A 24,193-nucleotide genomic window follows, 5' to 3' on the forward strand; every position below is an offset into this window, starting at 1 on the left:
CCGCAGTCTGTGTAGAAGGGGAGGCAGGCTACTCTACCGCAGTCTGTGTAGAAAGGGGAAGCAGGGCATTCTACAGCAGTCTGTGTAGAAGGGGGAGGCAGGCTACTCTACCGCAGTCTGTGTAGAAGGGGGAGGCAGGCTATTCTACCGCAGTCTGTGTAGAAGGGGAGGCAAGCTATTCTACCGCAGTCTGTGTAGAAGGGGGAGGCAGGCTACTCTACCGCAGTCTGTGTAGAAGGGGGAGGCAGGCTATTCTACCGCAGTCTGTGTAGAAGGGGGAGGCAGGCTACTCTACCGCAGTCTGTGTAGAAAGGGGAAGCAGGGTATTCTACAGCAGTCTGTGTAGAAGGGGGAGGCAGGCTACTCTACCGCAGTCTGTGTAGAAGGGGGAGGCAGGCTATTCTACCGCAGTCTGTGTAGAAGGGGAGGCAAGCTATTCTACCGCAGTCTGTGTAGAAGGGGGAGGCAGGCTACTCTACCGCAGTCTGTGTAGAAGGGGGAGGCAGGCTATTCTACCACAGTCTGTGTAGAAGGGGGAGGCAGGCTACTCTACCGCAGTCTGTGTAGAAGGGGGAGGCAGGCTATTCTACCACAGTCTGTGTAGAAGGGGAAGGCAGGCTACTCTACTGCAGTCTGTGTAGAAGGGGGAGGCAGGCTACTCTACTGCAGTCTGTGTAGAAGGGGAGGTAGGCTATTCTACCGCAGTCTGTGTAGAAGGGGGAGGCAGGCTACTCTACTGCAGTCTGTGTAGAAGGGGGAGGCAGGCTATTCTACCACAGTCTGTGTAGAAGGGAGAGGCAGGCTACTCTACTGCAGTCTGTGTAGAAGGGGGAGGCAGGCTACTCTACTGCAGTCTGTGTAGAAGGGGGAGGCAGGCTACTCTACCACAGTCTGTGTAGAAGGGGGAGGCAGGCTACTCTACCGCAGTCTGTGTAGAAGGGGGAGGCAGGCTACTCTACCGCAGTCTGTGTTGAAGGAGGAGGCCCACATGTAATTCCATAGCAGCCGCAAAAATAATCAGTCAGAACACCATTTGTTTTTGGTTAAACAACATTTATTTTAATATTTATGTTGTGGGGGGTAGGAGGAGGGGAGGGGAAATTCAGAAGGGGGGGTAACAAGGAGAGAGGGGGAGATTTACCCTATTGTCCCTGGACACACTCGCCCCTCCCTCCTAATGATACATTGCAAGCAAACAGGGCAACCAGGCACACAGGGATGTTTGCATTGGGTTTGGTGATGATGGGGTATGGCTGGGTGAAGTTTCAGCCTTGTATGTGCCTCATTGCCCGTCTGGTTGCAGCTACATAATGGCTGTTCCCATACAGGGTTGGTATAAGAAGGCAGGTCCTCGGGGTAGAGGACATCCTCTCTTATTACAGTCATGGAGTGGTAAAGTTCGGGATTTGACACAATAACCTTCATGGCATCTCTTGTTACATGGTATTAGGGCAGTGTCAGTAATAGTAGAAAAAAAATTTAAAAAAACCCATAAAGGGTATTACCATGAAGCATCCCATGCCACCTCACAGTGCCACTTCCCTCCTAAGTGGCAAGAAGGAGCTGGAACGCTAAGATGCCAATCTCTGCTATTATCTCCTGACCCTGTCTCTCTCCAGTTGCCCCAATGTCACCTACTGAATCTGCCCCCTGCAAGGCATATCAGCAGAATACAAGGGTTTGGTCCTGATATAGGGGCCATAGGGGACGCATCAACCCCTATGCTTACACCAAATCCCTCCAGATTAGTGGAAGCGAAAGGGGGTCACCCTAACCTGCCCTATAAGCTGTACAGTAGAGCAATTTTGGAAATCCTAAGGCCAAGGGTCTGTATTATTTAAACCCTATCTATAACACCCCATAGATGAAAACTTATGAAACTGGCATACTGAGGAGGGGGGTAGATTTGAGGATTTATATATATTATATATATTTTTTATTTTATTTTTTTACACACATACTGTACATACACACACACACACACACACGATTCTCCTCCATTAAATCCTCAAATTTTTTTTAAAAAAGGAAAAAAAGTAAAAGCCAAAAAACCTGACTTATTTCATGAGGGTGGGGGGTATATAAGGACCATTTTTCGGGGGTAATTGCCCCTCCCTCCCCCCTTCGGGCAGGGGATAGTGTATAAACATCACGGACACACAGCGTCACGGGAAACAAGGGAACAGAAAAACCTGCACACGGACAAATTAAATATATATATATATGTGTGTGTATATATAAGTTAGGGAAGATCTCCAGTCATTGGGTATTTACATGGGAGAGAGAGCGAGAAGGGGTTAGCTTCTACACAATATGTCCCCACTTCCCTGTGGTAGGAGGGGAGGGGGGGAGAGGCAGGAAAAATGGGGGAAATTATGTTGAGTTTTGTCTGGTCCCAGTTGGGGGTATAGATGATAGAATCCGGCGATGGGGGGGAGTAAAATTAGACAGAGAGATGGGGAGAGATTCGCTGTCCTTAGGTGCTGAAGTAAACTGGAAGCAAAAAAGAAGAGAAAAAACACAAAACATAGAGAGTAGATGGGGATGACAAAATGGCAGGAAGGTAGGTAGAAAAGGGAAGGGTTAAAGACAGGATTGGGAAAGGGGGTGCAGAAAAGATGGGGGGACGGGGGTTGTTATAAGGTGGGGCAGGGATAATATGGGATGAAACAGAAATTGGGTACAGAAGAGAAGGGGAGGCGATAGGAGGAAGAGGTGGAGGAGAAAAAAGCAAGAGAAAAAGAAGAGGTTAGTACAGTGAGCCATATACATAAACAGCACAGATCACAGAAGCAGGTATACACACACTATATATACATACACGACACACAGGACACTCACCAATAATTATGATGAGGATGATAGCACATATCACTCCCATAATGATCATCATCTGGAGAGAGAAGAGAAACCCGTAAGAGACAAACAGCGCAGGCAATCTCCAGTAGGAGGGTGATAACATCCGTCGACATCTAGGGCCTAATCCATTTGAGTGATACGGTTTCCTATACTCACTGGGTGACCAACGACCAGAGGGGCTCCTAGCCACCAAACACAATGTAAACATGGGTCAGGGATAGTAGAATTAAAAGGGGGTTAATAAAAGTAAGATCACCTACAAGTAATAGCACACAGTTCAAGAAAAAAGTGGATGCACTCACCCGATGTATATGCTGGCAGGGATCTTTATTCACGTGAATTAAAATTGTACATCGGGTAGATGCAGAGGAGCAGCCTCGCAGCGACAGACTGTTTCCTGCGCTCCAAGCGCAGGAAACAGTCTGTCGCTGCAAGGCTGCTCCTCTGCGTCTACCCGATGTACAATTTTAATTCATGTGAATAAAGATTCCTGCCAGCATATACATCGGGTGAGTGCATCCACTTTTTTCTTGAACTGTGTGCTATTGCTTGTCTTATCCGGAGTGCACCCCCGTGAAGTCCCTCAGGTTACCGTGCCGGTATCTAACATCCCAGTGTGGGCTGGTTATGGGCAGCAGTGCCAGGCTCTCCTGTTTCTACTAGTATTGGATTTCACCTATAAGTAAGGCTATTGCCGGAATTTGTCAATCTGTATACATGTTGGAAGAAATGGATATGCATGTATGAAGAAGGTTTACTGGGATCACACAGTGTCGGAACCTTTCTTTGTTCCACTTGCAAGACTGCACTATAGGCCATTAGATATTAGATTATGTGTCTTTTTTTGTCGGAATTGGTCCACCAACTTTATTATAAGAATCGAGGTAGGTCAACCCCATCTTGAGCTATCCAAGTATCATAGACCCAACCTGTGTCAGACTTAGTGCCAAAGGTCCAAGGCTGTGAAGCCTAGTGCCAAAGGCTGAAGATGTGTGATGCTAGTACCGTGATTGTTAGATGTGGTGAGGGTCACCAGAATAGGCAATAGATATATTTTTCTGATGTCTATGGCTAGCCTAGGTAACTTTAACTTAATTTTGTTTTTTGACATGTGACCTCTAAGAAGATGACATCAATTCCTCCAAATACTTTGAAAAAAGGAACCTGATAACCAGTAGACCACCCAAACCTACTCAGTTGAGCTAGGACAATACAGTACTTTCAGACTCGGTGGACCGCCTGCATACACACCTTGAGGTTCTTCCACCAGTACTTGCGCTTAAGTTTGGCCGCGCTGGTTTCAAACTGCGAGGCTCCGGCCTGCAGAGCGTCCGCGCGGTCATCCAACTCGGACAGCTTCTGATCTCGTTCCAAAACCTTGTCTACATTCACACGCATAATATCGACCACCTGGATGGAGGAGAACAGACGTTGAGTGCATACTATCCCTACTATGGATACATCTTCATGTTTACCTCACACCCCTTCTCCTCAGGGCTCACCTCATCGACTTGTGCTTGGGTTTGTTGCAGCCTCCTGTTACTGGTGAGGTTTGGGGGAGCTGGGGGTGCTCCTCCTTCTCCTGGGGCAGCAGGGGGGCCAGCAGCTGGGGCAGACCTGAAAGAGAAAAACTTGGTGTTGACTTTGGAGTCTTTAATTTACAAACAATAGTGGGGTGATAGTGTGTAAAATGGGGAGATGTGGTGTAAATAGTGTGGGAGCTGTAAAATCCATCGGTGAAATGACCAATGTTGGGGAGATAGTGCCCAAGCAATGAAGAGATGGTGTTAATGGTTGGAAAGCAGAAGGGGTCAAAAAGTATATGTGCGTCCAGGGCATCATGGTTTGCAACAGAAGTAGAAATAGCCACAGGATTGAGATTAGGACACAATCAAAGCAGCTCTGTGTATATGTAATCTGGATAATCTGACCACGTTTACACGCAGGCTAAATCTGACCTGGAATCCACAAGATACAATTACAGCAAATGAAGTAAACAGCAGTGTGTGCAGGGGCACACACCGGAGCACCAGTCAGGTGACTAACTATGAGAATTGTATAAATGCACCACATACAACTTTTTCCTTTTTCACTCCATAATTTAGTATGATGAAGGAAAAGATTCATAATAATTAACACAGGGAAAAAAACAACATAAAAAAAGAAGATGAAGTAGAGTAAGAGATGACGATCATGAGAATCATGATGATGAAAACAAGACAAAAAAGACGATAAGGTCAACCAAAAAAAGGATGCAGAAAATAAAGATAAAAAGAAGAAAAGATGATAAAAGGCAAAGAAGGTAAATGCAAAAAAAAGGGGAAAATGAAGAAGATGGAGTAGAAAAATAGGACAAAGAAGATGAAAGCAGGAAAGATGAGAAGATGAATATGTAGATGAAGAAAGAGGATATTAAAGAAAACAACAAAAACATCAAGACGTAGGTCAACAAAAAGAGACGATGGAAAAGAAGAAGACGTCACCAAAGAAGTTGCAGAATAAGAAGTCAGATAGGAAGATAAGGCTGATGGTGGCTGACTACTAGGATTGTTTATATACATCGTATACACTTATTATGTAGTATGATTAGTTATAATAATATTAACCCCTTAAGGACACAGCCCTTTTTGGCCTTAAGGACACAATTTTATTTTTGCATTTTCATTTTCATCCACAGACCCATATGAAGGCTTGTTTTTTGTGCGACCAGTTTCCCTTTGTAATGACATCACTCATTTTACCATAAAATGTATGGCGCAACCAAAAGAATATTATTTGTGTGGAGAACTTTAAAAAAAATTAAAACGCAATTTTGCTAATTTTGGAAGGTTTTGTTTTCACGCTGTACATTTAACGGTAAAAATGACATGTTTTCTTTGTTCTGTGGATCAATAAGATTAAAATGATACCCATGATGACCACTTCAAAAAAATCGCAACCTTTTTATCCAAATTAGTATGTTTAAAATCCCTCTATTTTGATGACCTATAACTTTCTCATTTTACCGTATACACAGCTGTTTGAGGGCTTATTCTTTGCGCCGTGATCTGTACTTTTTATCGATACCACAGTTGCGTACATGAAACTTAAATAATTTTTTATAAAAATTTTTTTTATATAAAATCTGACCAAAAAGGATCATTAACATTATATTTTGATAATTCAGACATTTACGCACGTGGCGATACCACATATGTATGAATTTTTTACGCTTTTTGGGGTAAAATGGGATTACATTTTTATTGGGGAATGGGATTTTTCAAATTTTTTTACTTTTTTAAAAACATTTTTACTTTTTTTTATTTTTTACACTTTGATTGAAAAAATGTCCACTAGGTGGCTCTGTTCTGTTCACTGCCCCAAGTCAAACAGTTAGTTTGGTCTCCTCCCAGCCTGGCAGGAGACCAAACTCAGGAAGTGTATGCGGGGCATGACAAGGTACAGCTCTCGCAGGCTTCAGTGACTTCGCCTCTGCTGGAAAAAACCCACTTTATCCTGCCAGGAGCTCACACAAAGGTGAAAAGTATGATACACAGCTTTTTAAAGCTCAGACATTTTTTTTTTTAATGGCAGAAGGGGTGTTAGGAGTAGTTAGGGAATATAATCTAAGTTAGTTTAGAAAATATGGTTTGATGACAGGTACTCTAATGGCTGGCATTGGCCCAATCGGTGATGCCCGGCATTAACCCTGGGTCCTGGCTGCTAATAGCAGTTGGGACACACATTGGGTTGGAAGCACGCTCAGCCCATGAGTGTGCTTTAAACACCGATAACGGGACCAGAGTGTATGGGTACGCCCTTGGTACTTAAGTACCAGGACGCAAGGGCATACCCATATGCCCTTTTTCCTTAACAGGTTAAAAAAATAACAAATGAAAGAATATAAATAAGAGATGATGATTTAGAAAATAATATTATAAAGAAGAAAAAAAAGAATCATAAATATAAAACAAAACAAAAAAGATTATAACATGAACCAAAAAGGATAAAGAAGACGCCCCCTAAAGAAGCCTATGGGCGAAACGCGCGTTGGGCTTGCAGGTGATCTGGTTCTTGATAAATGTAATGTCTATTTTTCACAATAAAGCTTATTTGTGTTTGATTATATGATTGGTATTAGTGTCTCTGTTGTTTGGTGTATGTGATGTATAATGATACAGCTCGACACTAAAGGCTTTTTCAGGGGTTTCCCTTTAATGGGTTAATCTATTAATAATGGGTATGAGATTAGGAGAGCTCAGCAGATGCTTTATATCTCACTTTCCTCCAGAGGTGTAAATCTTCTTCTCACCTCTCTAGAGTTGGGCGTGAAGATGTGAGGAGAGGTGAAAAGATGGTTCATCTCATGTAAAGAACCCTCAGAAATTCTATAGTATTTCCCTATATCAGTGTTTCCAAAGCAGCGTGTCTCCAGCTGTTTCGAAACTACAACTCCAAGCATGCTGGAGGTTTGCTATGGGGACTTGCTCCTGCTCTGGACAGTTCCTGACACGGACAGAGGTGTCAGCAGAGAGCACTGTGGTCAGAATGGAAAGAACTACACAGCTTCCTCTGGGGCATACAGCAGCTGATAAGTACTGGAAGGATTAAGATTTTTCTATAGGAGTAATTTACAAATCTGTTTAACTTTCTGGAACCCATTAATTTGAATTTTTTTTTTTAAATCCAGAGTACCCTTTAGGACACAGGACGTAAACGTACGTCCTAAATTATTTCAAATTGTATATCAGTAGCCAGGACACACGGCTAATTCCGGACACTGCTGGCAATAACCCTGTAGAAATATAGCTCAGGGAGCTGATTGCGAAAACCGTGGCAAAATTGCAGGGTTCCGATTAGCTGAGAAGACTGGTGGAGGGTTCCTATCTAGCTCCCCAGCAGCCTGTAGAAATGGAGCGCCGATAACACTGATCAATGCTTGGCTATTCCACAGCATTGTTCAGTGTATACAACCTAAAGATTACACATAATAATCTCCTATGGGGAATAAAAAATTGTGAAAAAAATGTTAATAAAAAAAAATGTTAATAAACGTGAATAACCCCTTCCCTAATAAAAGTTCAAATCATCCCAATTTTCCCATTTTTTAAATAGAATAACGTGAAGAAAAATAAACATAAAAATATGCAGTATCGGCACGTACGTAAATGTCTAAACTATTCAAATATAATGTTAACTAAACCGCACGGTGAATGGCGTACACGTAAAAAATAAACTAATTCCAGAATTGCTGATTTTTGGTCACTTTATATAGCAGAAAAAATGACTATAAAAGTGATAGTGATCAAAAAGGCCAATAAAAAAAAAAATATGGTAAAAACTACAGAAAATGGCACAAAAAATGACTCTCATAGATCTGCGTATACAGAAAAATAAGAGTTATAGGGGTCAGAAGAGGACAATTTTAAAGAATACTAATTTTTTTTGGACATAAAGTAATATAAACAAAACCTATATAAATTGGGTTATCACTGTAATCCTATGGACCTAGAGCAGTGTTTCCCAACCAGGGTGCCTCCAGCTGTTGCAAAACTACAACTCACCAGCATGCCCGGACAGCCAAAGGCTGTCCGGGCATGCTGGGAGTTGGAGTTTTGCAACAGCTGGAGGCTCCCTGGTTGGGTAATGCTGGGAGTTGGAGTTTTGCAACAGCTGGAGGCTCCCTGGTTGGGTAATGCTGGGAGTTGGAGTTTTGCAACAGCTGGAGGCACCCTGGTTGGGTAACACTGACTTAGAGTATAAAGATAACTGGTCATTTTTACCAAAAAAGTGCACTGTGTATAAATACTGTGTTTTACCACAGAGTTTGTGGTAAAATGAGCCATTACAAAAGTACAATTGGTGGCGCAAAAAGCAAACCTCATATAGAAAATTGAAAGAATTATGGCTAGTGCAAAAATGAAAAATCGCTGCGTCCTTAAGGCGTACTCCGGTGGAAAACATTTATTTTAAAATCAACTGGTGCCAGAAAGTTAAACAGATTTGTAAATTATGAAGACCTATAGCTTATGCCTCTAGGACCTCACCAATGGTGCATAATGGTGTGGGCGAAGATAGATGTAACAGCGTTTATTCAAAAATTGTTTTTAATTCAGATTATAAAATATAAAATGTAATATATAAATAAGTAAAACAGTATCAAAATATCACATTACACTGGCATTTATCTAGTGAAAATCTCACTGGGCCCTAGTGAGATATCAAAAATGTAAAAAATATATGAATACATATTACATATTTTTTACATATATTCATATATTTTTTACATTTTTGATATCTCACTAGGGCCCAGTGAGATTTTCACTAGATAAATGCCAGTGTAATGTGATATTTTGTTACTGTTTCACTTATTTATATATTACATTTTATATTTTATAATCTGAATTAAAAACAATTTTTTAATAAACGCTGTTATATCTATCTTCGCCCACACCATTATGCACCATTGGTGAGGTCCTAGAGGCATAAGCTATAGGTTGTTACGACTAGCGCTCCGGGTCCCCGCTCCTCCCCGGAGCGCTTACGGCGTCTCTCTCTCCGCAGCGCCCCGGTCGGTCCCGCTGACCGGGAGCGCTGCACTGTCATGGCCGTCGGGGATGCGATTCGCACAGCGGGACGCGCCCGCTCGCGAATCGCATCCCAGGTCACTTACCCGTTCCCGTCCCCTGCTGTCATGTGCTGGCGCGCGCGGCTCCGCTCTCTAGGGCGCGCGCGCGCCAGCTCCCTGAGACTTAAAGGGCCAGTGCACCAATGATTGGTGCCTGGTCCAATTAGCTTAATTGGCTTCCACCTGCTCCCAGACTATATCTGATCTCTGCCCCTGCACTCCCCTGCCGGATCTTGTTGCCTTAGAGCCTAGTGAAAGCGTTACTGTGTTTGTCCATACTGTGTACTTGACCTCCTGCTATTACCTTTTGACTACGATCCTTGCTGCCTGCCCCGACCTTCTGCTACGTCCGACCTTGCTTCTGCCTACTCCCTTGTACCGTGCCTATCTTCAGCAGTCAGAGAGGTTAAGCCGTTGCTAGTGGATACGACCTGGTCACTACCGCCGCAGCAAGACCATCCCGCTTTGCGGCGGGCTCTGGTGAACACCAGTAGTGACTTAGAACCGGTCCACTAGCACGGTCCACGCCAATCCCTCTCTGGCACAGAGGATCCACCTCCTGCCAGCCGGCATCGTGACAGTAGATCCGGCCATGGATCCCGCTGAGGTTCCCCTGCCTTATATCTCTGATCTCACCACGGTGGTCGCCCAGCAATCCCGACAGATCGCCCATCTAACCCACCAGCTGTCGGAAGTGTCCACCATGGTGCAGCAACTTCAGTCGCAACTTCTGCCTCTGCTACAGCAGCAACCATCTCCTCCGCCAGCTCCTGCACCCCTTCCGCAGCGAGTGGCCACTCCTAGCCTCCGCTTGTCCCTGCCGGACAAATTTGATGGGGACTCTAAGTTTTGCCGTGGCTTTCTTTCACAATGTTCCCTGCACTTGGAGATGATGTCGGACCAGTTTCCTACTGAAAGGTCTAAGGTGGCTTTCGTAGTCAGCCTTCTGTCTGGAAAAGCCCTGTCATGGGCCACACCGCTCTGGGACCGCGATGACCCCGTCACTGCCTCTGTACACTCCTTCTTCTCGGAAATTCGAAGTGTCTTTGAGGAACCTGCCCGAGCCTCTTCTGCTGAGACTGCCCTGCTGAACCTGGTCCAGGGTAATTCTTCCGTTGGCGAGTACACCATACAATTCCGTACTCTTGCTTCTGAACTATCCTGGAATAATGAGGCCCTCTGCGCGACCTTTAAAAAAGGCCTATCCAGCAACATTAAAGATGTTCTGGCCGCACGAGAAATTCCTGCTAACCTGCATGAACTCATTCATCTAGCCACTCGCATTGACATGCGTTTTTCTGAGAGACATCAAGAGCTCCGCCAGGAAAAAGACTTAAATCTCTGGGCACCTCTCCCACAGTCTCCGTTGCAATCTACGCCTAGGCCTCCCGCCGAGGAGGCCATGCAAGTGGATCGGTCTCGCCTGACCCAGGAGGAGAGGAATCGCCGTAGGGAAGAAAATCTTTGTCTGTACTGTGCCAGTACCGAACATTTCTTGGTGGATTGCCCTATCCGTCCTCCACGTCTGGGAAACGCACGCTCGCACCCAGCTCTCGTGGGTGTGGCGTCTCTTGATGCTAAGTCGGCTTCTCCACGTCTCACGGTGCCTGTACGGATTTCTACTTCAGCCAGCTCTTCCCTCTCAGCCGTGGCCTGCCTGGACTCTGGTGCCTCTGGGAATTTTATTCGGGAGTCCTTGGTGAATAAATTCCGCATCCCGGTGACCCGTCTCGTCAAGCCACTCTACATTTCCGCGGTCAACGGAGTCAGGTTGGATTGCACCGTGCGTTACCGCACGGAGCCCCTCCTAATGTGCATTGGACCTCATCACGAAAAAATTGAGTTTTTGGTCCTCTCCAATTGCACTTCCGAAATTCTCCTTGGACTACCCTGGCTTCAACACCATTCCCCAACCCTGGATTGGTCCACAGGGGAGATCAAGAGCTGGGGTACCTCTTGTTTCAAGGACTGCCTTAAACCGGTTCCCAGTACTCCCTGCCGTGACCCTGTGGTTCCCCCTGTATCCGGTCTCCCTAAGGTCTTTATGGACTCTGCCTGCCATAAGAACTGCCTCTCCCCCCCTCCCAGTCCAGTCAGGCAAGCCTCGGTGCCTCCTCATGGCCCCCGTCCTGGTGTCACACTGCCCCATGCCAGGCCTCGCCCTCTGCCCTCCCTCCCCATTCCCACTCCTGCTGTACTGCCTGCCGTTGAGGAATCCCTCCATTCTTTCCCGGTGTCCTCATCCCAGGGGAGGCAGTTACCGGACAAAGAGAAGGGGAGACCTAAGGGGGGGGGTACTGTTACGCCTAGCGCTCCGGGTCCCCGCTCCTCCCCGGAGCGCTTACGGCGTCTCTCTCTCCGCAGCGCCCCGGTCGGTCCCGCTGACCAGGAGCGCTGCACTGTCATGGCCGTAGGGGATGCGATTCGCACAGCGGGACGCGCCCGCTCGCGAATCGCATCCCAGGTCACTTACCCGTTCCCGTCCCCTGCTGTCATGTGCTGGCGCGCGCGGCTCCGCTCTCTAGGGCGCGCGCGCGCCAGCTCCCTGAGACTTAAAGGGCCAGTGCACCAATGATTGGTGCCTTGTCCAATTAGCTTAATTGGCTTCCACCTGCTCCCAGACTATATCTGATCTCTGCCCCTGCACTCCCCTGCCGGATCTTGTTGCCTTAGAGCCTAGTGAAAGCGTTACTGTGTTTGTCCATACTGTGTACTTGACCTCCTGCTATTGCCTTATTGACTACGATCCTTGCTGCCTGCCCCGACCTTCTGCTACGTCCGACCTTGCTTCTGCCTACTCCCTTGTACCGCGCCTATCTTCAGCAGTCAGAGAGGTTGAGCCGTTGCTAGTGGATACGACCTGGTCACTACCGCCGCAGCAAGACCATCCCGCTTTGCGGCGGGCTCTGGTGAACACCAGTAGTGACTTAGAACCGGTCCACTAGCACGGTCCACGCCAATCCCTCTCTGGCACAGAGGATCCACCTCCTGCCAGCCGGCATCGTGACATAGGTCTTCATAATTTTTACATTATTGTTGCCGGTGGGGTCCGGCTTTAGCTTTAACTGCCTCGGTCCTTCTGTTGTGAGCTGCACATTATTTTTAAGATTTGTAAATGACTTCAATAAAAAAAATCCTTTACCCTTCCAGTACTTTTTAGCAGCTGTATGCTACAGAGGAAATTGTTTTCTTTTTTAACTTCTTTTTTGTCTTGTCCACAGTGCTCTCTGCTGACACCTGATGCCCGTATCAGGAACTGTCCAGAGCAGGAGAAAATCCCCATAGCAAACCTATGCTGCTCTGGACATTTCCTGACATGGACAGAGGTGTCAGCAGAGAGCACTGTGGACAAGACAAAAAAGAAATTCAAAAAGAAAATAATTTCCTCTGTAGTATACAGCTGCTGAAAAGTACTGGAAGGGTAAAGATTTTTTTTTTTTTAAATAATTTACAAATCTGTTTAACTTTCTGGCACCAGTTGATTAAAAAAAAAATGTTTTCCACCGGAGTTCCCCTTTAAAGACGTGTGTCCTTTGAAAGGGGTTTGACACTCGGCTTTCCTCGGATCCTTAACCCCTTAAAGGGTTTAAAATCAACTGGTGCCAGAAAGTTAAACAGATTTGTAAATTTCTTCTATTAAAAAATCTTAATCCTTCCAGTACTTATTAGCTGCTGAATACTACAGAGGAAATTATTTTCCTTTTGGAACACAGAGCTCTCTGCTGACATCACGAGCACAGTGCTCTCTGCTGACATCTCTGTCCATTTTAGGAACTGTCCAGAGCAGCATATGTTTGCTATGGGGATTTTCTCCTACTCTGGACAGTTCCTAAAATGGACAGAGATCTCAGCAGAGAGCACTGTGGTCATGATGTCAGCAGAGAGATCTGTGTTCCAAAAAGAAAATAATTTCCTCTGTAGTATTCAGCTAATAAGTACTGGAAGGAGTAAGATTTTTTAATAGAAGTAATTTATAAATCTGTTTAACTTTCTGGCACCAGTTGATTTAAAAAAAAAAAAAAAGTTTTCCCCCGGAGTACCCCTTTAAGGGGTTAAGGATCCGAGGAAAGCCGAGTGTCAAACCCTTTTCAAAGAACACATGTCTAGCCGTTTTAACATCACTATTTTTGGCATCTGTCAAAAGTATTATTGAAAAGGAAGGCCTAAAATGGTGTGAAATCATATATTTATAGATTGCTCTGTGTCATCAGTCTATAAAGGTCAATGTGCATCACTAAAGGGGGAAGTAAAAATGTCGTTGATCATGTTGGGTCTGATTCATCTATTGGGAAGGACGGCGCTGACTGCAGAACAGCTTGTGTGACAGACTGCGAGAGAAGACGCAGCGGAAGCCTCCTTTAATATGTCATGATAACACATTGAACTCATCTGCTTCCATATTGTGCATATAGAGCTCTTAAAAGGGCCATCACCCAACTTTCCCAGGCTCCTAAATTGCCTTAAAAGGGTACTCCACTGGAAAAAAAATATTTTAATTAACTGGTGCCAGAAAGTTAAACAGATTTATAAATTACTTCTATTAAAAATGTTTAATCCTTCCAGTACTTATCAGCTGCGGTTATGATCCACAGAAAGTTCTTTTCTTTTTGAATTTTCTTTTCTGCCTGACCACAGTTTCCATTTTAGGAACTGTCCAGAGCAGGAGAGGTTTTCTATGGGGGATTTGCTCCTACTCTGGACAGTTCCTGACATGGACAGAGGTGTCAGCAGAGAGCACTGTGGTCAGACAGAAAGGAAATTCAAAAAGAAAAGCACTTCCTTTGGATCATAACCGCAGCTGATAAGTACTGGAAGGATTAAGATTTTTTAATAGAAGTCATTTACAAATCTGTTTAACATTCTGGCACCAGTTGATTTTGATTTTTTTTTTCTAGTGGAGTACCCCTAAAGAAGTACTCCAGCTCTATCTGTATACTGCTACTATCTCTATGGGATCAGGATTTATAGTAGTTATACACCTCCCCTCCAGCTCTATCTGTATACTGCTGCTATCTCTATGGGATCAGGATATATAGTAGTTATATACCTCCCCTCCAGTACTATCTGTATACTGCTGCTGCTATATTCATAAGATCAGGATATGTAATAGGTTTACAAGTGCCTTCCAGCTCTATCTGTATACTACTGCTGTTATCTCTATGGGATCAGGATATATAGTAGTTATACACCTCCTCTCTAGCTCTATCTGTATACTGCTGCTATCTCTAAGGGATCAGGCTATATAGTAGTTATACATCTCCTCTCCAGCTCTATCTGTATACTGCTACTATCTCTATGGGATCAGGATATATAGTAGTTATACACCTCCTCTCTAGCTCTATCTGTATACTGCTGCTATCTCTAAGGGATCAGGCTATATAGTAGTTATACATCTCCTCTCCAGCTCTATCTGTATACTGCTGCTATCTCTAAGGGATCAGGCTATATAGTAGTTATACTCCTCCCCTCCAGCTCTATCTGTATACTGCTACTATCTCTATGGGATCAGGACATATAGTAGATATACAACTCCCTTCCCAACTCTATCTGTATACTGCTGCCTCTATATCTATGGCATCATCATATATATATATATACTAGATAAGCACCTCCCCTGATACTGTTTTCACACATTGCATATTTTGCTGCATTTTTAACATTATTGCTGTGATTTTCCCAAAATTTTGGGGAAGAAAAGGTGCTATTTTACTGCAGTCGTGAAAATCACAGTAAAAATGTGTAATTTTTTACAACATTTTTTTATAGAATCGCAACATAAACTGCCAAAATTCAGTACAAATGTGAAAAGCGCAGTAAAAATTCAACATGTGAACACAGCCTAAATACTTCGAATCATTATAAAACACCTCAGTTGGGATTATAGGTCAAAGTACTTTGGTACTAGTTGGCTGATTAAGAAGCATTTGCTGTATCTCTCAGTGTTTCTCCTTGAGGAGATCGCCAGCCGGCGCAGGAAACAGAGCTATGGCTCTGACCACAGAGGACACAACGCACTGTCTGCTCTCCGTCTGGTTCTGTAATGCAGTGTGCTGCTCCCTCTAGTGGTGCAGAGAGGTCAGTGCATCACAGAGATCTGAGACGATTCACTATTGGCCGAGGCTGGTAACAGCTGAATCAGGAGGACACGTTGGCTGGAAAAGGTTTTGGAAAATGTAATTTCTAATGAGTCAGGGAAAGCTGAACCGATTTGCTGCGTAACAAAGAATTTATAAAATTGGTACGGCGGCGGCGACAGAGCGACATGGCAAGAGGGTCACAATTATAAATAACCTACAATGACGACTGGGAACAGCAACAAACTGGCGGCTCACCTCAACCTGACATTCGTATCCGCTTCCGGACTGGCCGGTCGTGCCACCGGTCCAATAGGCAATAATAGCAAAGGAAATGTCCAGCGCAGGATAAAGTCAAACAGGAGCTTTATTAGGCGATTACATGGAGCACGCAGAAACACCAACGCGTTTCGGGTCAAGCTGGACCCTTAGTCATGCCATGACTAAGGGTCCAGCTTGACCCGAAACGTGTTGGTGTTTTATTTCCGAATTGGCAAAGCTGGTACTGCGAGTTACAGCATTAAAGTCTCTAAGTCTGTGTTCACACGTTGCAGCTAATCACCGTATGCATTTTGCATTATCGCAGTAAGGTGTGTAAGTTTTACAGCGATTTCACTTTCTTATGCCAAAAATGCATGCGGTAATTAGTTGCGGGACCGATCATTAGGCGCAAAGTGTCAACACAACCAAATCTAAAATCTGAATAAGTCTTTGTAGAAGAATAAATCGGAGCACTCACCCGATAGAAGCTTGTAGATTCTTCAAATTTTATTCGCCAATGGAGCAGGTAACAGGAGCAGTGCGAGAGAGAGGATTGGCGTGGGGGGTTGGGCAACGCCCAACCCCCCATGCCAATCCTCTCTCCCGCACTGCTCCTGTTACCTGCTCCATTGCCGAATAAAATTTGAAGAATTTAAAGGCTTCTATCGGGTGAGTGCTCCGATTTATTCTTCTACAAAGACTGTTGCCAATGTTCTATATTCACTCGTGTAGCTGAACATAAGGAGTGCAGGATACGACCGTTGCTACAGTGGGCACTTATACAGAGAGGCTCCAGCAGTGCCAAGGTTCTTTTTTCCTCCACAATTACGTATAAAATCTGAATAATAAGGCAATGACATGGCAGGTGAATGTATCCCCTAGATTTTTTTTTCACTCATTAGAGCCAGACACGGAAACATGTTCTTTCATTTTTTATACATTATTATGGGGGCATCTCTCTTTCCCCCTAAACATAAGCACATATAGACTGAAGCTGTCCCATTGATTTGAATGGGAAAGGTGCCTGGGCATGCTTGTTGACCTTTACAGAAGCTTTTTTTTTTTTTTTTTTTTTTCAGGGAGGGGAGACTGATCTATAAGCATCATCTCTAGTGTGTACCACTGTTATCTATCTATCTATACACTTGTGTTACCCATCACTGTAATCCTATCTGTGATGATAAGAAGGAGACGGCTGGGAAGTGATCTGTACAGAACAGGAAGTCTCAGCTTATTTTTTAGCCCTAGTGTCCAAAATGGAAACTGCAAGATTTCAACATTCATCTTTAATCTTTAAACTGCAAGATTTAACCAAAAATCCCTAGAAACCAGTCAGTCGTACGATAGCAGATGACTGGCACAGAAGGAACAGGAAATCTTAGCAGGGCTTAAACCTTTAAAAAATGTACTACTAGGAATGTCCCGATACCATTTCTGGTATTGGCGTCTATACCTGGACATTTGCACGAATAGTTTCCCCCGATACTCATCCTGATACTGAGTTTAAATTTTTTTTTTTATTCCTCTCACCTTCTTTCCACTCCCGCACTGAGGCTTCTTCATTGTTCCCTCCATTATGCAGATTGGTGCAGGACCTGTTGTCTTTTTGCATGGTGTAAGAGAAGGTCCTGCACAGCTAACAGGACGGAGGATGCAGATGCCTCAGGGCGGGAGCAGAAGGAAGGTGAGTTTTTTTTTTTTTTCTTTTGGAGGGGACCGATAAGGGGGAACTACTTAATGGGAGCATCTACCTAATAATAGTTTACCTACCCGCCTGACTACCTAACTACTGGGAGGTTCTACGTAAAAAGGAAGGGTTCTCTACCTACCTACCTCCCTACCTACTGGGCGTTTCAACCAACCTAATAGAGGTATGTCCAATTTACCTATCTTCTAGGGGGCTTCTACTTAAAATGGGAAGATACCTTACATTCATACCTACTGGGGGCTTTTACCTAATAGGGGGTTGAATCCAAAAGAACAAAAAACGAGACTACGGATCAATTACTTTATTGAGGTATAATCATTAAAAACTACAACAATAAAGGCCAAAGGGCCTATGCAACAACATGTACATCCAATGACATAAATTTAAAATTTAAAACTGGACACACAAAGAGGAGAGACTGCACAAAAAGGGCACTACCTCAAGGAAAAAAACCAAAACAGGTAGGGAACAAATGACAGATATAGGGATCACTCAAATGAGTTAGAACCAACCATAAATGAGGCATGGATTAAGCATATTCATATTACCTAGTGGTATAAAAGTACAAATGAGGAGCGCCACTGCCCAACGTTTCGCCACCAGTAGGCTTGTTCTACCTAATAGGGGGATATCCTCCCTACCTATCTTCTGGGGGCTTCTACCTAAAAGAGGAGGATTCCCTATATACCTACCTACTAGGGGCTTCCATACCTAATTATGAGTGTTAGTGAGGGCGTCATGTTTGATTTTTCCCTAAGGCTTCACTAAGTCTGGAGGCTATATCCATCCCTGCGATCTGCAGGACCCCGTCTCACTCAGTGAGGAGCGTGTGTCGTCTACCACTAGACAGCACGCGCTCCATTCATTTCTATGGCAGCTCTGATGATTACTAGGGGATAAGTTAATTTCAGTTGCAGTACCCCTCTGCCCCTAGACATCTTATCCCCTATCCAAAGGAAAGGGTTAAGATGTCTGATTGCAGGGGGGTCCTGCCGCTGGGGTGGGGACCCCAGCAATTTTTCCTGCAGCACCCACTTGTCATCAGCTGCACGGAACAAAGATCACTCCGTGTCTGATGACTCACTATAAAGGGGCCGGAGTATCGTAACGTCAAGGCCCTGCTCCTCAATGCAAGCCTATGGGAGGGGGCGTGATGGCTGCACAGAACGAAGATCGCTCCGTGCCTGATGACTCACGGTACAGGGGCCGGAGTATCATGCAGCTCATGAAAAGTGGGTGCTGCAGAAGAGATTGCGGGGGTCCCCAGCGGCGGTACTTTGGATAGGGGATAAGATGTTTAGGGGCAGGGTACCCCTTTAAGAAAAGAAAAGCATTAGGTTATTGGTATTAGTAAGTACTTTTTGAAAAGGTATTGGTACTCGTATTCAGTTTAAAAATATATTATCGAGGCATCCCTAATTTGTATACCAATACAGGGGGAGGAGCCTTATAACAATACAGGGGGAGGAGCCTTATAACAATACAGGGGGAGGAGCCTTATAACAATACAGGGGGAGGAGCCTTATAACAATACAGGGGAGAAGCATTATAACAATACAGGGGGAGGGGCATTATAACAATGCAGGGGGAGAAGCCTTATAACAATACAGGGGGAGGAGCCTTATAACAATACAGGGGGAGAAGCCTTATAACAATACGGGGGGAGGAGCCTTATAACAATACAGGGGGAGAAGCCTTATAACAATACAGGGGGAGAAGCCTTATAACAATACAGGGGGAGAAGCCTTATAACAATACAGGGGGAGAAGCCTTATAACAATACAGGGGGAGAAGCATTAAAACAATACAGGGGGGAGAAGCCTTATAACAATACAGGGGAGAAGTCTTATAACAATACAGGGGGAGGAGCCTTATAACAATACAGGGGGAGGAGCCTTATAACAATACAGGGGGAGAAGCCTTATAACAATACAGGGGGAGAAGCCTTATAACAATACAGGGGGAGAAGCCTTATAACAATACAGGGGGAGAAGCATTAAAACAATACAGGGGGGAGAAGCCTTATAACAATACAGGGGAGAAGCCTTATAAAAATACAGGGGGAGAAGCCTTATAACAATATAGGGGGAGGAGCATTATAACAATACAGGGGGAGAAGCCTTATAACAATACAGGGGGAGAAGCATTATAATAATACAGGGGGAGAAGCCTTATAACAGTACAGGGGGAGAAGCCTTATAACAATACAGGGGGAGAAGCCTTATAACAATACAGGGGGAGGAGCCTTATAACAATACAGGAGGAGAAGCCTTATAACAATACAGGGTGAGGAGCCTTATAACAATACAGGAGGAGAAGCCTTATAACAATACAGGGGGAGAAGCCTTATAACAATACAGGGGAGAAGCCTTATAACAATACAGGGAGGGAAGCCTTATAACAATACAGGGGGAGGAGCCTTATAACAATACAGGGGAGAAGCCTTATAACAATACAGGGGGAGGAGCCTTATAACAATACAGGGAGGGAAGCCTTATAACAATACAGGGGGAGGAGCCTTATAACAATACAGGGGGAGAAGCCTTATAACAATACAGGGGAGAAGCCTTATAACAATACAGGGGGAGGAGCCTTATAACAATACAGGGGGAGGAGCCGTATAACAATACAGGGGGAGAAGCCTTATAACAATACAGGGAGAGGAGCATTATAACAATACAGGGGGAGGAGCCTTATAACAATACAGGGGGAGAAGCCTTATAACAATACAGGGGGAGGAGCCTTATAACAATACAGGGGGAGGAGCCTTATAACAATACAGGGGGAGGAGCCTTATAACAATACAGGGGGATGAGCCTTATAACAATACAGGGGGAGAAGCCTTATAACAATACAGGGGGAGAAGCCTTATAACAATACAGGGAGGGAAGCCTTATAACAATACAGGGGGAGAACCCTTATAACAATACAGGGGGAGAAGCCTTATAACAATACAGGGAGGGAAGCCTTATAACACTACAGGGGGAGGAGCCTTATAACAATACAGGGGGAGAAGCCTTATAACAATACAGGGGGAGAAGCCTTATAACAATACAGGGGGAGAAGCCTTATAACAATACAGGGAGGGAAGCCTTATAACACTACAGGGGGAGGAGCCTTATAACAATACAGGGGGAGAAGCCTTATAACAATACAGGGGGAGAACCCTTATAACAATACAGGGGGAGAAGCCTTATAACAATACAGGGAGGGAAGCCTTATAACACTACAGGGGGAGGAGCCTTATAACAATACAGGGGGAGAAGCCTTATAACAATACAGGGGGAGAAGCCTTATAACAATACAGGGGGAGGAGCATTATAACAATACAGGGGGAGGAGCCTTATAACAATACAGGGGGAGAAGCCTTATAACAATACAGGGGGAGGAGCATTATAACAATACAGGGGGAGGAGCCTTATAACAATACAGGGGGAGAAGCCTTATAACAATACAGGGGGAGGAGCCTTATAACAATACAGGGGGAGAAGCCTTATAACAATACAGGGGGAGGAACACTTCAGATAAGGAAAATATCGTCCATGACTAATCATTATCCTCCTCCAATCACATTCATTCTCCATCCTCAACCTATATCAGAGATGTGTTACAAAGTGCACAAAACTTAAATAGTATTTTGTTCTTAGTAAAATACAAACAGCCAAAAAATAACACACTCTTGGCAACGGATCACAATATCCAGAAAAAGATACAACAGCATAATAGAGGGGTAATAAGGGACTGTCATAAATACCTCCACACACTATATAATCAAATAGTGTCACCAATGGAGACTGATGTATACCTCCTAAATAGAGAAAAATATCCCAAGTATAAAAAAATGCACACTTTGTAGGGGGTTGGTAAGTCCCAACGTGTTTCCCCTACACACGGGTGGGATCATCAGGGGACTAGGATGGGGGGTATCAAGGAAACCAGATGCATACAGCATAGACATACCAGTAAGGATATAGTTAAACAGTTATCAACACCACATGATAAAATGAGGGCACATAACCACATGAATGCGCACAGATATAAATATATATAATATATAAAACATAACCATAGTAAGTTATGCTGAATCATAGATCCACTGCGGGGGGGGGGGGGGGGGGGGGGTCACTCACATATCACAAGTGCCATGTATGTGACTGAAAGTCTGAGTATCTATGCTGTATACATCTGATCTCCATGACAGTCTCCCGATAATTCCAAGAAAATAATTTCCTCTGTAATATTCAGCAGCTAATAAGTACTGGAAGGATTAAGATTTTTTAATAGAAGTAATTTACAAATCTGTTTAACTTTCTGGCACCAGTTGATAAAAATAAATAAATAAAAATAAATAAAGTTTTCCACCCGCGTACCCCTTTAAATGTGTCCTACTATAACCATGGCCAAAATACCATCCTTATTAGAGGTTGAGTATCTTTATTTTGTCACTGTGTCCCTATGCCAACACTTCTTGTTCAGAGGGACAGCATATGGAGGCTGGGCCTCATTGTAATCAGATCTCTTTTTTTTTTTTTTACACCTTCCTGACAATAGACGTATAGTTCGTTGCCGTGATCGCTGTCATTTTCTTATCTATGTTTAGTGTCCCTATGGTAACACTTCCTGTCCTATGCTTTGGCAAATCAGCCCTGTCATAGGGACATTGCAGGGATCCAAATACCGTAACCATACACATCTGAACTAGTGCGAACCAATCTAGCAAGGGCAGAAGTGTTATCATGGGGGGGACTGTGATCTTAGTGACATCTAATGGACACAAACCACATCTTTTCATTTTAAAATATAAATATCAATAAAAACATCTTCCAATGAAATATTTATTTATTCACAATATATTAATAATAAAAGTGGTTCAAGACAATTAATGAACACAAGAACTATGTCGTTCAGTACGCAGTACCAGGAAAGAATCAGATGGGGACTTCTAATCCCTTATGACCTGGGCCTACACTGGGACCTCCTAGTAGACCCTAGACTGGGTGGGGTATACAGATAAGAGATATGGTATACAGGAATAATTGGCTGCAGCAGGAAATCACCCCTTAAAGGGGTACTCCACTGCCCCAGTGTCCAGAACATTTAGTTTCGAATGCCGGGTACGGGCTGCGGGGGTCGTGACGTCACACCACGCCCCCTCAATGCAAATCTATGGGAGGGGGCGTGACATCAGTCACGCCCCCTCCCATAGATTTGCATTGAGGGGGCGTGGTGTGACGTCAGGACTAGAGATGAGCGAACTTACAGTAAATTCGATTAGTCACGAACCTCTCGGCTCGGCAGTTGATGACTTTTCCTGCGTAAATTAGTTCAGCCTTCAGGTGCTCCGGTGGGCTGGAAAAGGTGGATTCATTCCTAGGAAAGAGTCTCCTAGGACTATATCCACCTTTTCCAGCCCACCGGAGAGCTGAACTAATTTATGCAGGAAAAGTCATCAACTGCCGAGCCGAGAAGTTCGTGACGAATCGAATTTACTGTAAGTTCGCTCATCTCTAGTCAGGACCCCTGCACCCAGCGTTCTGAACTAAACGTTTCGGAAGCTGGGGCAGTGGAGTACCCCTTTAAATCATCAAGTGTCAATAAAGACGCACAAATTGATTACATAGGAGACAAAAAATACATGTGGCAGGTATGGGAGCAGTTTGTACCCGTGGGTGTTGCCCAGGGGTATAAAACACTATTCGTACACCAGACATAAACAGTTGTCTACAAAGCATAAATTAAGATGTCATTTATGCATAAATGAGTAAAACCATACATATCCGACGCGTTTCGCTACTCTGTATTACTGCAGGTAGCTCATCAGGGATTAGTAAGGAACACTAAGAGAAGGGTCACGAGGGACCCTGCACGACATTTAGTGTGACTTCACCTGTATAGATAAGTGGTGCTTGATGGCGGGCGTACATTGGATAGTCCTCAATTTGGTTACAGAAGAGGATGAGTGGCAGACGTGTGGACAGTAGATTAGCATAAGAATCTTGTAGGTGGGTAACCGAGTGCAAGGTAGGTCCTAGATATAGTAGTAATAACCAGGACTGAGGCAACAGGTCTGAAGATGGCGTGCCTGGGGCTCGGTCCGGTCCACTGCGGACAGAACCTACGAGCGGACGCTACACATGTAACAGGGTGCGATCCCCTCCCTGGCCATCCTCTGGGAATACCGGACCGAGCTCACATCCCACGGACGCCATCTTCAGACCTGTGGCCTCAATCCTGGTTATTACTACTGAAAGGATCTGCTACTCCTCACTATGAGGGAGATTTATCAAAACCTGTGCAGAGGAAAAGATGTCCAGTTGCCCATGGCAACCAATCAGATCGCTTCTTTCATTTTGCAGAGGCCTTGTTAAAAATGAAAGAAGGAATGTGATTGGTTGCTATGGGCAACTGGGCAAGTTTTCCTCTGCGCAGGTTTTGATAAATCTCCCCCTATATGCCCCTGGCATATAGTGCCCTGGCTCCACCTTGGTTTTTGCGTAACCTTCCCTGGCGCCAGGAGAGTGTCTCCCTCATAGGAAAAGATGGCAGACAAGTAGGTATGAAGAACATTATCAAGTATTAGTATATAAAAGCGAAGGGCGTATCTACCAATTCTGGGGAGTAATTGGTTATATAGTTACAATAATTGCAGTTTTAGCCAATCACAGAAAGTTTCAATTCTTCGGC

At 44.4% G+C, this 24,193-nt stretch overlaps 1 protein-coding gene across 2 annotated transcripts in view; it reads right to left on the bottom strand.

Moving 5' to 3' along the window:
• Nucleotides 1–1,032: 1,032 nt before the first annotated feature.
• Nucleotides 1,033–24,193, bottom strand: part of VAMP2 (vesicle associated membrane protein 2) — a 48,173-nt gene continuing 25,012 nt past the window's right edge. For both annotated transcript variants that reach the window (XM_056570138.1, XM_056570137.1), the window contains exons 2-5: nucleotides 4,362–4,476; nucleotides 4,111–4,269; nucleotides 2,842–2,893; nucleotides 1,033–2,493 (exon numbers count right to left, since the gene is read on the bottom strand). In XM_056570138.1, the coding sequence (XP_056426113.1) occupies nucleotides 2,477–2,493; nucleotides 2,842–2,893; nucleotides 4,111–4,269; nucleotides 4,362–4,476 (343 nt within the window). In that variant the 3' untranslated portion in view covers nucleotides 1,033–2,476. The remainder of the gene's footprint in view (nucleotides 2,494–2,841; nucleotides 2,894–4,110; nucleotides 4,270–4,361; nucleotides 4,477–24,193) is intronic.

This window comes from Hyla sarda, chromosome 4 (assembly GCF_029499605.1).
Source record: "Hyla sarda isolate aHylSar1 chromosome 4, aHylSar1.hap1, whole genome shotgun sequence".
Taxonomy (NCBI): domain Eukaryota; kingdom Metazoa; phylum Chordata; class Amphibia; order Anura; family Hylidae; genus Hyla; species Hyla sarda.